The sequence below is a fragment of the Rhinolophus ferrumequinum genome, chromosome 6 (assembly GCF_004115265.2).
Source record: "Rhinolophus ferrumequinum isolate MPI-CBG mRhiFer1 chromosome 6, mRhiFer1_v1.p, whole genome shotgun sequence".
Lineage (NCBI taxonomy): Eukaryota > Metazoa > Chordata > Mammalia > Chiroptera > Rhinolophidae > Rhinolophus > Rhinolophus ferrumequinum.
In genome coordinates, this window is record NC_046289.1 from 70788635 (window position 1) to 70803657 (window position 15023).

Below are 15023 nucleotides of genomic sequence, written 5' to 3' on the forward strand. Positions count from 1 at the left end.
TTTTCTGAGGAATCACTGTACGTTGTCCACAGCAATGGACATTTTACATTCCCACTGGCAATGCACAAGGCTTCCAGTGTCTACATCCTCGCCAACAACTGTTATTTTCTGCTTATTTATTTATTTTTTGTTTGTTTTTATAATAGCCATCCTAATGGGTGAAAAGCAGTATCACATTGTGGTTTTGATTTGTATTTCCCTCATGACTAGTGCTATAGACTGAATGTTGTGTCAAAATTCGTATGTTGAAATCCTGACTCCCAAAGGTGATGGCATGTGATGGGCCTTTGGGAGTGACTAGGTCCTGAGGGTGGAGCCATCATGAATGGGATTAGTGCTATTACAAGAGAGACCCCTTGTCTCCTCTGTCTCTTGTCTTTTCCACCATATGAGAACACAAAGAGAAGATGGACATCTATGAACCAGGAAGCAGTCTCTTTCACCAGAACAAAACCATGCCAGTGCCTTGATCTTGGACTTCCCGGTCTACAGAACTGTGAGCAATAAATTTCTTTTGTTTATAAGGTATCTAGTCTGTACTATTTTGTTATAGTGGCCCAAAGGGACTACAACAACTAGTGATATTTGAGTATATTTTCATGTGCTTATTATCCATTTGAATATCTTCTTTGGAGAAATGTCTATTCAAATCCTTTGCTCATTTTTTCAGAGAGTTGTTTTTTGTTGTTGTTTACTTATGAGAGTTTTATATATTCTGAATGTTAACTTCTTATCAGATATATGTTTTACAAATATTTTCTCCCATTGCATGAGTTGCCTTTTCGTTTGTTGATAGTGTCCTTTGATGTACAAAAGTTTTTAAATTTTGATGTGGTCCACTTTGTCTATTTTTTCTTTTGTTGCCTGTACTTTTGGTGTCATATCCAAGAAATCATTGCCATTCCAATGTAATGAAGCATTTTGCTATGTTTTCTTCTAAGAGATTATTAGTTTTCTTAGTATCTTTTTATGAGCACCTTTTCCGTGTTTGTTGAAAGATTCCTCTGCTTCTATGGGATCTAAACTATTCATATTTTTATAGGTAGATTTTTTGATCAAGGGTTTTCTTTTTCTCAATCATATCACTTTTGGAGAAGCACTCTGTCAGAATGTAGAACAATTCCTAGGTATAGATTCTTCTAAAAATGACAGTGCTTCTCAATTTTCCCATGCATACATCTGAGGATTTTGTAAAATCATACCATCATACCATCTGAGGATTTTGTAAAAATATACATTCTGATGGAGAAGTTTTAGGTAGAAGCTAAGGTTCTGCATTTCTAACAAATTCCCTTATGCTGCTAGCCCATGGACGACACTTTGAGTGGAGATGTGTGGGAGAGAGCGGTGATCATCAAAGTATGGGCCTCTATTCAAGGGTGGACTCTGAGGACCCTCCAGTCCAGATGCCAAAATACAAGTTATTTCTTTAGTTCTTATGATCACACACAAGCAGTTCCACAGAGTTTCATATAGCACTAAATGCTATATTTTGTGACTTACTAAGAGCTATTAGAATTTGGTATTCATGAGCTACATTAGCAGAGCATTAGAGTTTCTCACAGGGCCTTATATGATTTCAGGGGGCCTTAGTCACTTTTGCCTTTGTAGAGCCCTTCCGCCATAAAATGTTTTTAAAATCTATTTTATGACTGCCTTGGTAGAAAGACAAATATAATCCAGGCAGATTCATTATTGTATATTCATTATATATATATATTATATATATTGTTTTATTTATTTTCTTATTTTAAAAGAAATTAAGACATATTTGTGGGCTCCTAAAAGTCTCCTGTGCCCTGGAAACTGTGCTTACTGTGCATAATACATAAGTTGGCCTTGGTTTAGTGAAGACTGTAAATCAGAATTCCACGAGGAAGACTGGCAGCCATACAATACTTGGCAGATTGCCGAGCTCCCACCATTAATGAGCAGAGGCAGATAGTTAGAATTCCTACAGTTTTCAGACAGGAAGCTGGGTGAAACACTGCATGAGCACTGTTGTGAGTTGGTCATAATTTTCAATTGCTGCTCTTCCTACTTTTTAATTATGAATCACTGTTAGTGCACTGTATCTGTTAATGTAGGAGTTAACCCTAGAAAGTTTAGTGATATAAATCGATATATTTTTGTCATAGTCTTCCAAACAGCAGACATTAAGACATGTATTATTGGGGGCTTCTGCATACCTGCGCAGTGCGTCCGGGCTGGGCGGAACCAGGGTCACCCTGTGCTACAGACGGCGCAGTGAGGCTGAACAGCTTCCTGGGCCAGCGTTACCATGAACTGGCCAAGAACTGGATCTCCACAGTGGGTATGTGGGGCCCTGTGGGCCCGTGGGGCTGGTGTGGGCCACCGACTGGCGGCTGATTGTACACTGGGTGGCCTACACCAACGGCAAGTTTAAGGACAACGAAACCCTCTGGTGCCTGGTGGTGATGCCCACTGCATCCCGAACAGCCCGAGCCCTCAGCGTGGACCTGGAGGAGATCCACAGCGTAGGACTTTCTATAGTTTCTGAAAATAACTCTGATGCGTGAGTGCACACAGCCTTAAACTTCATTCTGAAACCTGGAAGAAAAAAAGAAAGACATGTAGTTCAAATGTCATTCGGTCCTTTAATAGTAAAGCAGATATATCATTTCCCACAGTGTTTTTTTCAGTTGTCAGAACATGTCTGTAAGTTCATAGTCTTCTCATAAAATAAATACAAGTGATTCGTGACTCACACATGGTGTTTTCTTTTTCTGTACTGTGTTTTACGTTTTGAGGAATCAACCTGAATGTTGGAGATGTCGTCAATGATGGTAGGAGTCTAGTTAGAACCTGATGCTAAAGACATGGTGGCAAAGTATCTTGAATTGGTTGGCTGAGTGACAAAAAGAGATCACAGTAATTTCAGGAAAGATGATCCATGATGGAAGGGCAAAAGTCTGGAAGCATAAGGGGAGATTGAAAAGAATGCTGGTCTCTCGTTTTGGCCCAATGAAAATGATACTGGAGAAGGGATTTTGGATGCATAGCTGACCTTCAAATTGAACTTCAAATTTTCTTTTATGCTAGTATAGAGTATCATTTCCATGTGTGATCAGTGTGTTCAACTTCTTTCACCCTGGCTGGCCTATTTGAAAGGTCACAGTTGTAAACTGACATTTGTCCTCTAAAATTTGGAACTTACACCCAAAAGTAGCTACAGCAAGGAAGTCCTACCAGGAAAATATATCTTCCTAACAATGACCTGACTCGTTATCTTAGCTTCTGCCTGCATTTGATTCTCACTGTATCCAGCATTCAAGGTTAACATTGGTGACAACTGGACCACTGGTTAGTGATGCATTTGCTGTTTTTCTCTTGGGTTCCAGATCAAATTCTGTGAGAAAGGATGGTGAAAAGTAATAGTATACCTTGAATAAGGAGTATTAGAACCCACCCAAAGTTCTTTGGCAGTGAGGACACAAATGTTCTTTTTCCTTTTAAGCTTCAAAGGAGCAAATGAATAATGGGAAGTGAGGTACATTATATTTCTCATTTAAAGGAGACCTGTTAACAAACACCAGGTTTTTAGATGGTTCTGAGCAACTCACAGAGAAAGCAGACAATGTTTAAAACTTTACATCTGGTTACTATGACATCATGCTGATGAAATTAATGTAAAATGGAACACTTAGAATGCTTCGACAAAATATAAGATCACATTCCTTTTTCTATCATTTGGGCCTCTGTATTTGAACACCCCAAATAAATCTCTCTATATAGAATTACTAAAATTTTTAAAGAGAAAACAATATGAAGCATGAATTTAGTCTAAGTCATATAATTCTAAGCTCATCTGTACAGAAAATAGCCTGACACATGACCTGGCCATAGAGCAAACACAGCTTACATTAAATAGCGAGGCATCGTGTGAACTTCCAGAAAATAGCAATCAGGGAGTAATTATCTTAAGCAAAGGTTTTGGCTGATTTGAGTAAGAAGTTCTGATAAGGGGAGAGAAATAGATTTCAGCTTACTATAGGGAAGAACTTTCTAAGTCAGAATAGAATGTTGCCATGGAGTGCCAGCTGTCTAGCAAAAATAGGCCACTTAGCTACTCAGTGGAGATGCCGTAAGGGAGAAATCAAGTAACATATGGCTGTACATGATGGCTTTCATCTGGGATTTTGTGATTCTGTAGTTGGAATCTGAACAGTTGTTGTTTGAAACTCCTTTCGCTCTTCTTATGGTGGTTACAGGAAATACAACCATCATTTCACACATGCCAAATGAAAAAGACTCAACACATACCAAACAGAGTGCTACGTAGCTATTATCATTAATAAACAATTTTTTCAAGAGGAAAAAAGAAAAATGAGATAACAATCAATTCCATTACGTTCGGTCATACTACAGATGTTGCCAATTGATTAATTCTATAAATTTAGACAGGATGATGGTTTGGAATTCTTGCATTATTATTTAGCCACTCTCAAATTTCCTGTGAGGCCCTAAGTAAATCTACAAACGTGAGAATGTCATTCCCAAAACCACCCTCCTATGGTTCACAGACCTCAGTGATCCTCAAACTTCTATGTGTTAGAAGCACCTGGGAAGCTTATTAAACATCAGATGGTACCCACCCACAGCAATTCTGACTCAGTGGGTCTGGGATGGCGCCCTGGGTATTTTCATATTTACAATCTCCCCACGTGATTCTGATGCACCCCACGTTTGAGAACTGCTGACCTATCTCAGGAGAAAGCATTTGCATTAAATAAGTAGTCTAGTAAAGCTCTTAAAAAAACAAAGTGTGACATAAATGCTGGGCTTTATTTTTAAGCAGAATGTCCACATATCAGGATACTAACCAATTTCTCTCCAGATCCAACTCAACACTTAAAACCATGTAGGGGTTAAGAATACACACACAGCCATTGGAGTCAAACCAGGATTTGAATCTTGAACGTGTCGATTACTAACAGTGAGACCTTGGCTGAATGGCTTCACTTTGCTGAGCCTCAGTTTCCTCATGTGGAAAAAGCAGGAATTACAGTACGTATCTCAGCAGGTTGTTGTGAAAATTGAATGAGATGATGTAAGTGAGGCATGTAGCACAGCTCCAGGCACGTGGAAGCACTCAATAAATAGAAGTACTATTGTTATTATGGTGACTAATCACTAGATTATTTCAGCGTGACCTTGCTATAATTAATGAAGAATTAGAAGTAGGATCAATTTAATGAGCTTTCTGTGACCATATATTTGGTCCAGGGAAGGGTGAAACATACATGTGTTTCCATTATACACACTACAATCTAATTTTTTAAAGTAATTTTATCTGTTCCCTTTCATTCTTCATTTGTTTATGTCATTTAGAAGTTAGAAATAAACTTCCCCTATAATTACACAGGGAAATCATTTTACAGAAAGAAATTAATGGCCCGAAATGGCCACCTGTGTCAAATTCTAGGCCACAAAATAGGCACAAACTATGGAAATCCAAGATTTGGGAGGCTGATTTTATATCCCTGACAAAAGTTCTGCCTCAAAACCAGAATGCTTTTCTAAGACAAACAATAAATTAGTCTTACAGTAAGAGGCACATGTCTTGAAAACAGAAAGCAAAGTGACAACAGTAATCAGCAAATAGCATTAATCATTGTTCTTTTAGCTGGAGTGCTCTGATCCATTAAATTCAAATGAATATGAACAATTTTCAGACAAAGAATTGTCAGCAACTATGTTTACAACAGAGCCGTTCAATTCCCCTATCCCAGACTTACCCAACTCTGGTTCTCAAAGGTCCCTAATGTTCTTCTATAAATACAACTTTTCATTTCCCAAACACTTTAGGATTTGGCATTGGTACATGGTGGGAGGTGAGGTGAGGCAGAAAAAGGCCCAGAAGTTAACAATTAGGTTCCTGAACAGAGCTGGGTAGTGCTGACCATAGAGTTGCTGAGCCCCCAACTCTCATCCCTCTCTGGGAACTGGTCAGAGGAGAAACCAATATGGTGGGCACAGCCCCCTTCACGCCCGATCTAGAAGTCGTGATGCTGATGAGCTGCTGGTCCCCTGGGTTTTATCCTAATTATCAGCACACATCTATCAAACAATGAAACTGTAGAGGGTACTGTGCTGGTGCAGCAAATCCCAATGGCAGTAACAGAGGGTTTGCAGATGTGCTCAGTGACAGCATGGCAAGGTCCTGTTACAGGAGCTCTATTACTGAATGATTCTTCCCTTCCCAGAAAAACAGGTGCCAGTTGGTGGCTACAGCCAAAATGAATGAAAGACTGATAAGTACAGGCTCCTGGGTCTTATCTGAATATTCTGGTTTAGTCAAAGCACCCAGTAGCCCTGTGTTTCTTTGTTTACTTATTTATTCAACATATTTGTATTGAATATTTCTTATTTAGGAGGCATGGAGCTGGGAGCTGAGGAGACAAAGGTGAGTTGAACAGACTGATCTTACCTAAGAAGCTACTGACAAGTAAACAGGTAAAATGCAGTAGAGCCAATTGTACAATTACCGTGTACCATGATGGGGGCATGCAGAGTACCCACGGAGCACAAAGAAGGCACACCTGACATAAACCAAAATTGGACGTGAAGAATAAGCTAAGACTCAAAGATTCAAGGAAGAGTTCTTTTAGGAGGAGGTGGGGAGAACGGTTGGAGGGAAAAGGCAGAGAGGGAGGGAGGAGTGTGCTTGGCAGAAGGAAGAGCGAGTTTGAAAGCTTGGAATTGAAATTGCAGGGTAGGGTGTGTCAGGCAAACTGGCTGAAGAATACACTAGCACCGTGTGCGTGCGTGTGTGTGTGTGTGTGTGTGTGTGTGTGTGTGTGTGGTGAGATGAGGCTGGAGAGGAAAGCAAAGCCAAGAACATCAGGGCCCAGTAAGCCAACGTTCTTTATCCTGAGGCAACAGACAACTACAGAAGTATTTTAAATCAGAAAATGACTTGATCTTCTTGCCAGTTGGAAAGATCCCTCTAGTTATTTGTTACAAAAGATAAGGGAGAAGACAGTGATTCTGTTAAACGCCTGCTTCCAAGACAACTTGCTAAATAGGTCCCTAAAACATTACCATCGAAAATAGTAGCCTATAGTATTATTTTCTAACTTTACTAAAATGACATTAAGGAGCAAGGAAGGTCCAATTAGGTCACTAGCAGTAGGGAGATGAAGTGATTAAATCTGACAGGTGTGGGCCAAATTGAAGAGGGTTGGGCTTTTTTGTTTCTGCTGTAGGTGTTGGTACTTTCACCCCTTCCTTATCTTTCCAAAGCCTGTCCAATCCCAGCCAACTGTAAAATAGGAAGAACACTGCAGTTTGGTCGACATCAGTAACAAAACTATTTCAATTAGAAAACAAAGATAAAGACATTCTACCCACAGTAAGCTTATAAAGTATTTGTCTGAACAAATCTGGTATTTGATCTGTACTGCCTGAAGTTGCTAATTTGAGTACAGAGACCATGTTTCCCAGATTCCTTCCGACTAAGGTAATCAACTTTTATCCAACTACACCCACCAAAAAGAAAGACATCAAGAACACTCAATCCCTCCCTTTACATGCTTTCTGCCACTTATTTCACTCCCTTTTTTTTTTTCTCATGGGTTTACCTCCTTACAGGCCCCACAAACCCTTGCACACAGCAGGTACATATACCAGGGTCTTTTTTCAGTGAAGGTATGGTTTTAAATCTCTGCATTTATGTGCATAACAATCTGTTGGCCACAACACACTTGAAAATTTAATTCCGGGTTCATACTCTCCCAAACTTTTGTGTTGAAACAGAGAGGAAAAGTCAAGTAGTAGGAAATTCTACACAGATTAACCCAAAGGATTTCATCCTCGACATGGACGAAAGTGTTATCAAAAAAAAACCCTAATTGTGCTGATTTCATGTGCCCCTCCTATTGCAAAAACTTGACGTTTAAAATATTTGAAATTTTAATTGCTGTCCTTGTAGGGTAAATGACAGATGCCTGTGCTCTGTAGTACTCCCAACCTATGCCACCATCCTTTACATTTCTGAAAGAGCAGGTGACATGGTGATAGTCCCGAAGAAAACCTAAGACCCAGGCTGGCAGGCGGCTGCCTGAGTTCAGCAGGAGAACGTTCTATTCTTAATTTTCATTTTGCCATCTAAGGGAGAAACTCGTGTTAGCTTATTCCTTATGCTAAAATCTCCGTTTAAAACAAACAGACACAACAAAACACAAAACGACTGCAGGTTTCTTTTAGAGAGGCTTCTGAAGTTATTCTATTTCGTTTTTTTCTTTGTATCTTGCTCTAACATTCAAATCAGGAAATTCTGATTTGTAGCATTTTCCACTTTACGTGGTGTCAATACTCCCACCCAAACCAGTTACAACTATCAGGTCGAGCCACTGGAGGCGGAGCTGGGATGTGCACAACTTCCCGGAAGGTGGTGCAAGCTGGTTCCTGCATACCGATGCCTGTGCGCAGAGTTGAGCCATACCAGACAACTCGAGCCAGACGAGTCACCCCTGCTTAGGATCCAGTCATGGTGGAGTAGATACGAGCTGTTCCTGCTCTTCCCTGCCCAAATTACTCACTCCCAAAATTGTGAGCCAAAAAAAAAAAAAAGAAAAAAAAAGATCGTTTTTTACTCCACTAAGGAAAAAAACAGCTTCATTGAGATATAATTCATATGCCATATAATTCAACCACTTAAAGTGTATAATTCATGGCTTTTAGTACATTCATTGAGTCGTGAGTTCATCACCATAATGAAATTTAGAACATTTTTATTCCTCCTCCCTGTGTCTCCCCTTTAGCTGTCACTACCCAATCCTCCCACCCACCCCACCCCCATCCCTAAGCAACCAATAATCTATTTTCTGTCTCTACCGTTTTGCCTGTTCTGGACATTTCATATAAATGGGATCATACAACGTGGTCATTTGTGACTGGCTTCGTTCACATAGCATAATGTTTTCAAGGTTCATCCATGTCGTAGCATATTTCAATACTTCATTCCTTTTTATTATCAAATAATGTTCCATTGTATGGATATACCACATTTATGATACCATTATTTATCCATTTAGCAGTTGGTGGGCATTTGGGCTGTTTACCATTTGTCTTAGTCCACTCAGGCTGCTATAAGAGTGGGTGGTTTAAATAACAAACATTTATATCTCACAACTTGGGAGCCTGGGAAGTCCAAAATCAAGGCCCAGGCAGATTTGGTGTCTGGCGACAGCCTGCTTCCTGAATCATAGACGACTGTCTTCTCACTGTGTCCTCACAGAGCAGCAGGGGCAAGAGAGCTCTCCAATGTCTCTTTTATAAGGCTACTACTAATGTCATTAACGATGGCTCCGCCTTTATGACCTAATCACCTTCCAATGACCCTAACCCCCAATACCATCACTTTTGGGGGTTAGGATTTCAACATATGAATTGGAGGACAGACGACACAAACATTCAGTCCATAACACACTTTTTGGCTCTTATGAATTATGCTGCTGTGGACATTCATGTGCAAGTTTTTGTGGGCATATGTTTTCATTTCTCTGGGGTGTATAACTAGAACTGCTAGATCATATGGCACTCTGTTTAACTGTTTGAGGAATTACTGGACTGTATTCCAAAATGGCTGCACCATTTTACATTCCCACCAGCAGTATATGAGGGTTCCAATTTCTCCACATCCTCGCCAACACTTGTCATTATCCATCTTTTTTATTATAGCCATCCTGGTGATTTTGAAGCGGTATTTCATTGTGAATTCAATTGGCATTTCCCTGATGGCTAATGATATTGAGCAACTTTTCATGTATTTATGTCTCAAATAAATCTTTTTTTGGAGAAATGTCTATTCAGATCCTTTCCCCATATTTTAATTGGGTTGTCTTTTGATTATTGAATTGTATATATTTTTAAATATATTCTAGACATAAGTCCCTTATCAGAGATATGATTTACAAAAATTTTCTCCCATTTGGTGGGCTGTCTTTTCACTTTTTTGATAGTGTCCTTTGAAGCACAAAAATTTTTGATTTTGATGAAGTCCAATGTATTTGATTTTTTCTTTTGTAGTTTGTGCTTTTGGTGTTCTATCTAAGAAAATATCGACTAATCCAAGGCCAATGATTTATAGCTATGTTTTCTTCTAAGAGTTTTATAGTTTTTCAATCTTATATTAGGTCTTTGGTTCATTTTAAATTAATTTTGTGAATGGTGTGAGCAGTCCAAATTCATTCTTTTGCATGTAGATAACTGATTGTCCCAGCAACATTTCTTGAAAAGATTATTCTTTTCTCATTTGTTTGGGCACCTTTGTGGAAAATCAATTGACCATAAATATGAGGGTTTTGTCTGTAGAATCTCAATTCGATTCCATTGATCTATACGTCTATTCTTATGCCAGTACCACCTGTCTTCATCACTGTAACTTTATAGTAAGTTTGGAAATCATGAAGTGTGAGCCCTCCAATTTTGTTCTTCTTTCTCAAGAATTTTTTGGCTCTTCCCTTTCATTTCCATATGAATTTTAGGATGAGTTGATCAATTTCTGCGAAGACAGCTGGGATTTTGATAGTATTTACATTGGATCTGTAGAACAATTTTGGGAGTACTGCTATCTTAATGTGTTCCAAACCATTAATGTGGGATGTGTTTCCTTTTGCCTAGGTCTTCTTTAATTTTTTTCAATAATGTTCTGAAGTTTCCAGAGTATAAAATATCTTTGTTAAGTTTATTTCTAAGTATTTTTTATTTTGGTGCTAATATAAATGGAAATTTTAATTTCATTTTCAATTTTCTCATCACTACTGTATAGAAATATAATAGATTTTTCTATGTTGATCTTGTATTCTGCAACCTTGCTGATATGCCAATAAATTTTAGGGCAATGGACAATTGGAACACCAATCATTCACTAATTCTATAATGTCCACTTTAACCTCTTTCTTATCCTATTATTCTTATCCCATTGCCTCTGCTTTACTTCAGGGCCTCTCCCCTACTGGCCTGGGTCATCCCCACAGCCTTCTAACAGATTCCTCTTTTACTGAGCCGCCTGCAATTCCTTTTCCATGCTATTGTCAGAATGAGTTGTCTAAAACATAAACTTTGCATGAAATTTGCTTGTTTTGAATCATTAACTATTAACTGAAATTTAAGGACTTGAAATATTATTCTCACAGCTCACAAAATCTTTTATTATCTTCCTCTTCATATAAACTCTCCTGTCACCTTCCACAGTGTACCTTCTGCTTCATGCCACCATGCCGTGAGATACACCAATTACCTTGCTCAACTCGATCACTCCTACTCATCTGCCTTCAACTTGGGATACTTCCTGTGAACCTTTTCTTTCTAGTCTCCTTTCCCACAGTCTGTTTAGATGTTCTTCCTTTGTGAGCCCATTAAGTCCTATATTTCCCTCCATTACTGAGACTAACACACTACGCTCAAGGTGGAAAGTGCTTGAGGGGAGAGCCAAGTCTGATTGATCTTCGTATTCCTAACACCTAGCCTACCAATAAGTAGGGTCCAAAGAAAAGATGAGAGGATAAGAAATTGAAGATTGAAAACGGTTAGTTTAACTTCAGAATTCAGTCTCCAAACTCACTTTTGGGGAAAGAGACAGAAAATGGAACCATTGGTTCCTCATCCTGAAGCTTCCCATTACCAAAGGAGGCAGACTTTTGTGAAACTGACTCTCACTCATGAAATGTACTCTTGGCAATACTTTTCCCAGGAAAATTAGCCTCCTGTTCATTTTAAGGATACTATAGGGGGGAGGTAGGCAGAATGCAAGGCTCCTAAATTAAGGAATTAGAAATTTCAGGTTAGAAAGGAAGACAGTATCATCCCTTAACTTTGTCTTCAGATTAGGGGATTTATTTTCATTTTGTGACTCTTACTACAGGGCCTCCTAGTTACAAATATAATGAATGAGGAAAGGGCTTTCTGTGTTACTCTTTTTACATATTTTCTGCTCTATGGTTATATTTGAATAATGAATACCTTTCACATATACAAAGAATGTACAATGAGACAAATTAATTAAACTGTAGTAAAAACAAATCACTTTAGATATAATAGCATAATTGTTTCTTTTCTCTTCCTTAACTTAGGGCACAGGCTTATTAGAGTTATTTTAGCATCAATTTTCTTAAATAGTTTTGTTTATCTTCACTAGGGTATTGGTGGGTTATAATTTAGCCACAGATTAGATCTGATCTTGCCAATTTTGATGCAAAAAAGGTTTTAATATCTACTAAAACCTCCACAGTTAAGGAAAAATACAAGCAGAAACACCTTTGAATTCTTGCTATATTTAGCAAAAATAACTTTAAGTAGAGCTTTTTATTTCTTTGCTCCACCTATCACTGGAAAGGCACAGAACCATGGGAATGAGTTTGTGTGGTGCTGTAGTAGCAAAGACACATGATTAAAAGTATATTTAAATATAACAGGTATGAACATGTAAGATATATTTTAGATTTTATAGAGAAATGATTGCTATCAAGAAGTAAGACTTAGTAGAAACTGATCAAAACATCTATATAAGATTTAATATGTATAATACAAAAGAAAAAATATTAGGCATATATCTTGAGAGAATAAAAGATTCTTTGAAGAATCATAAAATTCATGTATATGTCAAGGACGATAGTAATACCTATTTAATTAAATTCCATTTTCGAAGGTCATTGCTTAGCTTGCCTCCACCCCTCTTTCCTACCTCCTTTCTCTTACTATTCTTGGAGAGGAATATAGCTTAATGGTTAAGAGCACAAGTTCGAGAGTCAGCATGCCTGCTTTGCCACTTTTGAGCTAAGTAACCTTGGGCAGGTCAGTTAAATTCTCTGTACTTCCATTTCCTATAGGACAATTATAGTACCATACGGTTTTGGGGAGGACAAAATGAGTTAATACATGTAAAGTCCTCTGATCACTTCCTGGGAGTGTTAGCTATTATATTATCTCCAGTAACTTTTTCTTCTGAGGGCCTTCAAATACAGCAAGGACTATTAGGCTTCTAAAAGGGTGAAATATTTGTGTTCTTTAGCATTGTTTTTGATCAGCAGTAACATATGTACAATATCAACAAGAAGTCAAATGATTAGAAAAATGATTACTAATGTAAAACTGCAATCAAACACTAATGACTCCTGGGAGAAAAATAAGGGGGTTGGGGAGGAGAAAAAAATATTACCTGATTCTCATAAATCTGACTTGGGCAAACTGTCTTGGGTAAACAGGTATAAAATGTTAGAAGAGCTCAGGAGTGGAAATCAAGATTTGAATGTAGGAGTCAAAAGTGTGCTTGTGGGGACATGATTGCTGGTGCTTCACAGAAATGTTTACATTCTCTAAAAGTGCAGAAGGAAGCACAGATGGAATCAAGTGACTCAGCAAATCCTGTTAGAAGGTAATCGTTCACTGAGTACTCTTCTAAATAAAGTGGAATATTCCCATAAGTACAGAAATTCAAAGCTTATAATCAACTAGCTGTTGTATATTTATTCAGATCGTTACTATCTAAAGTATATTTTAAAATGGGCAGGTTAGGCTACAGTGAATGACCTAATCTTATTAAGCATTAAGGATTTAGCTCAGCTTCCGGCCCAGGTTTCAGAAATATAAAAAAGGTTTCAGTTAACATAAAATATTACCTAATCTGTCTTTCTAAGCTAAAGTCGTCAAGATACTCTTCCTCTGTGGTGTCAGAGCAGAAATTGTATAGTATGTGGAGGACTTATCACAAACCAGAGTTAATTATCATTTTGGGGTGCTGAGCTGAATTCAGACTTCTCTTAATGCACGTAAATAAAACCCACTTCATCTGATAATCTCTCTGAGCCTCAATTTTCTGAAGTATTTAAAACTCTGGGTCTCCTGATTCTAGTTCAGTGCTCTTTCCCCTCTGTCACAATACTTGAGACGCTGCATGTGCTAAGGAACAGCTTTTTCTGAATCCATAAAAGGAAAAACTCAAATTGCCCAGAACGTAAACAACTTTTTCTGGAATTAAAAGTTCAGCAATTTCATTTGCGATAGTTCAGGGAATGTATTTATTCCAGGCTAACCACACCCGTACACAGGGAGTGCTATTGGCCTATGGCTTTATCTTGTGCATTAGGAATGCAATCTGTAGTCATTGCATAACCGCTGTACAATGCCAATTCCACCAGGCAAAGATATTATAGCTAAAATAGTATCTCAGGGAAAAGGAGATGAGGGGTAAGTGTATTTAAAGGCTGTGATTTTATATAATTTTTTTCCTATAAAAGATTATGGCATCACAAACCCAAAGGAGATCTACAGTTTTGTTTTTACCTATCACTTATAATTAAAATGTGACTTTTTCCTGAAAAGCCAAAAGTAGCAATTTATTTTATTTTATTGTTTTTGTTTTTATTTTGTTCTTTAGATTCCACATGTGAGATCATACGGTATTTGTCTTACTCTGTCTGACTTACTTCACTTTGCATAATACCCTCTAGGTCCATCCATGTTGTCGCAAATGTTAAGATTTCATTCCTCTTATGGCTGAGTAATATTCCACTGTATATATGTACCACATGTTCTTTACACAGTTATCTATTGAGGGGAAAAGGGTTGCTTCCATATCTTGGATATTGTAAATAATGCTGCAGTGAACATATAGGGGTGCATATACAAATTAGTGTTTTGAATTTCTTTGGATAACTACCCAGAAGTGGAATTGCTGAGTCACAAGGTAGTTTATTTTTAATTTTTTAAGGAACCTGTTTTCCATAGTGGCTGCAATCTGCAATCCCACCAGCAGTGCATGAGGGTTCCCTTTTCTCCACATCCTCGCCAACATTTGTTTGTTGATTAATTGATGATAGCCATTCTGACAGGTGTGAGGTGGTATCTCATTGTAGTTTTATTTGCATTTCTCTGATGATTAGTGGTGTTGAGCATCTTTTCATATGTCTAGTGGTCATCTGTATGTTCTCTTTAGAGAAATGTCTATTCAGGTCAATTGGATTGTTTGTTTTATTGGTGTTGCACTGTGTGAGTTCTTT

General features: G+C 38.1%; 1 protein-coding gene across 2 annotated transcripts in view; it reads right to left on the reverse strand.

Moving 5' to 3' along the window:
* Positions 1 to 2470: 2470 nt before the first annotated feature.
* KATNBL1 (katanin regulatory subunit B1 like 1) overlaps positions 2471 to 15023 on the reverse strand; it is a 64589-nt gene continuing 52036 nt past the window's right edge. Inside the window, exon 10 of one of the 2 annotated variants that reach the window (XM_033109302.1) lies at positions 2471 to 2571. In XM_033109302.1, coding sequence (XP_032965193.1) covers positions 2560 to 2571 — 12 coding nt within the window. In that variant the 3' untranslated portion in view covers positions 2471 to 2559. Of the gene's footprint in view, positions 2572 to 7887; positions 8564 to 15023 lie in introns of those variants that run through there. The other variant, XM_033109303.1, reaches the window with a different exon arrangement.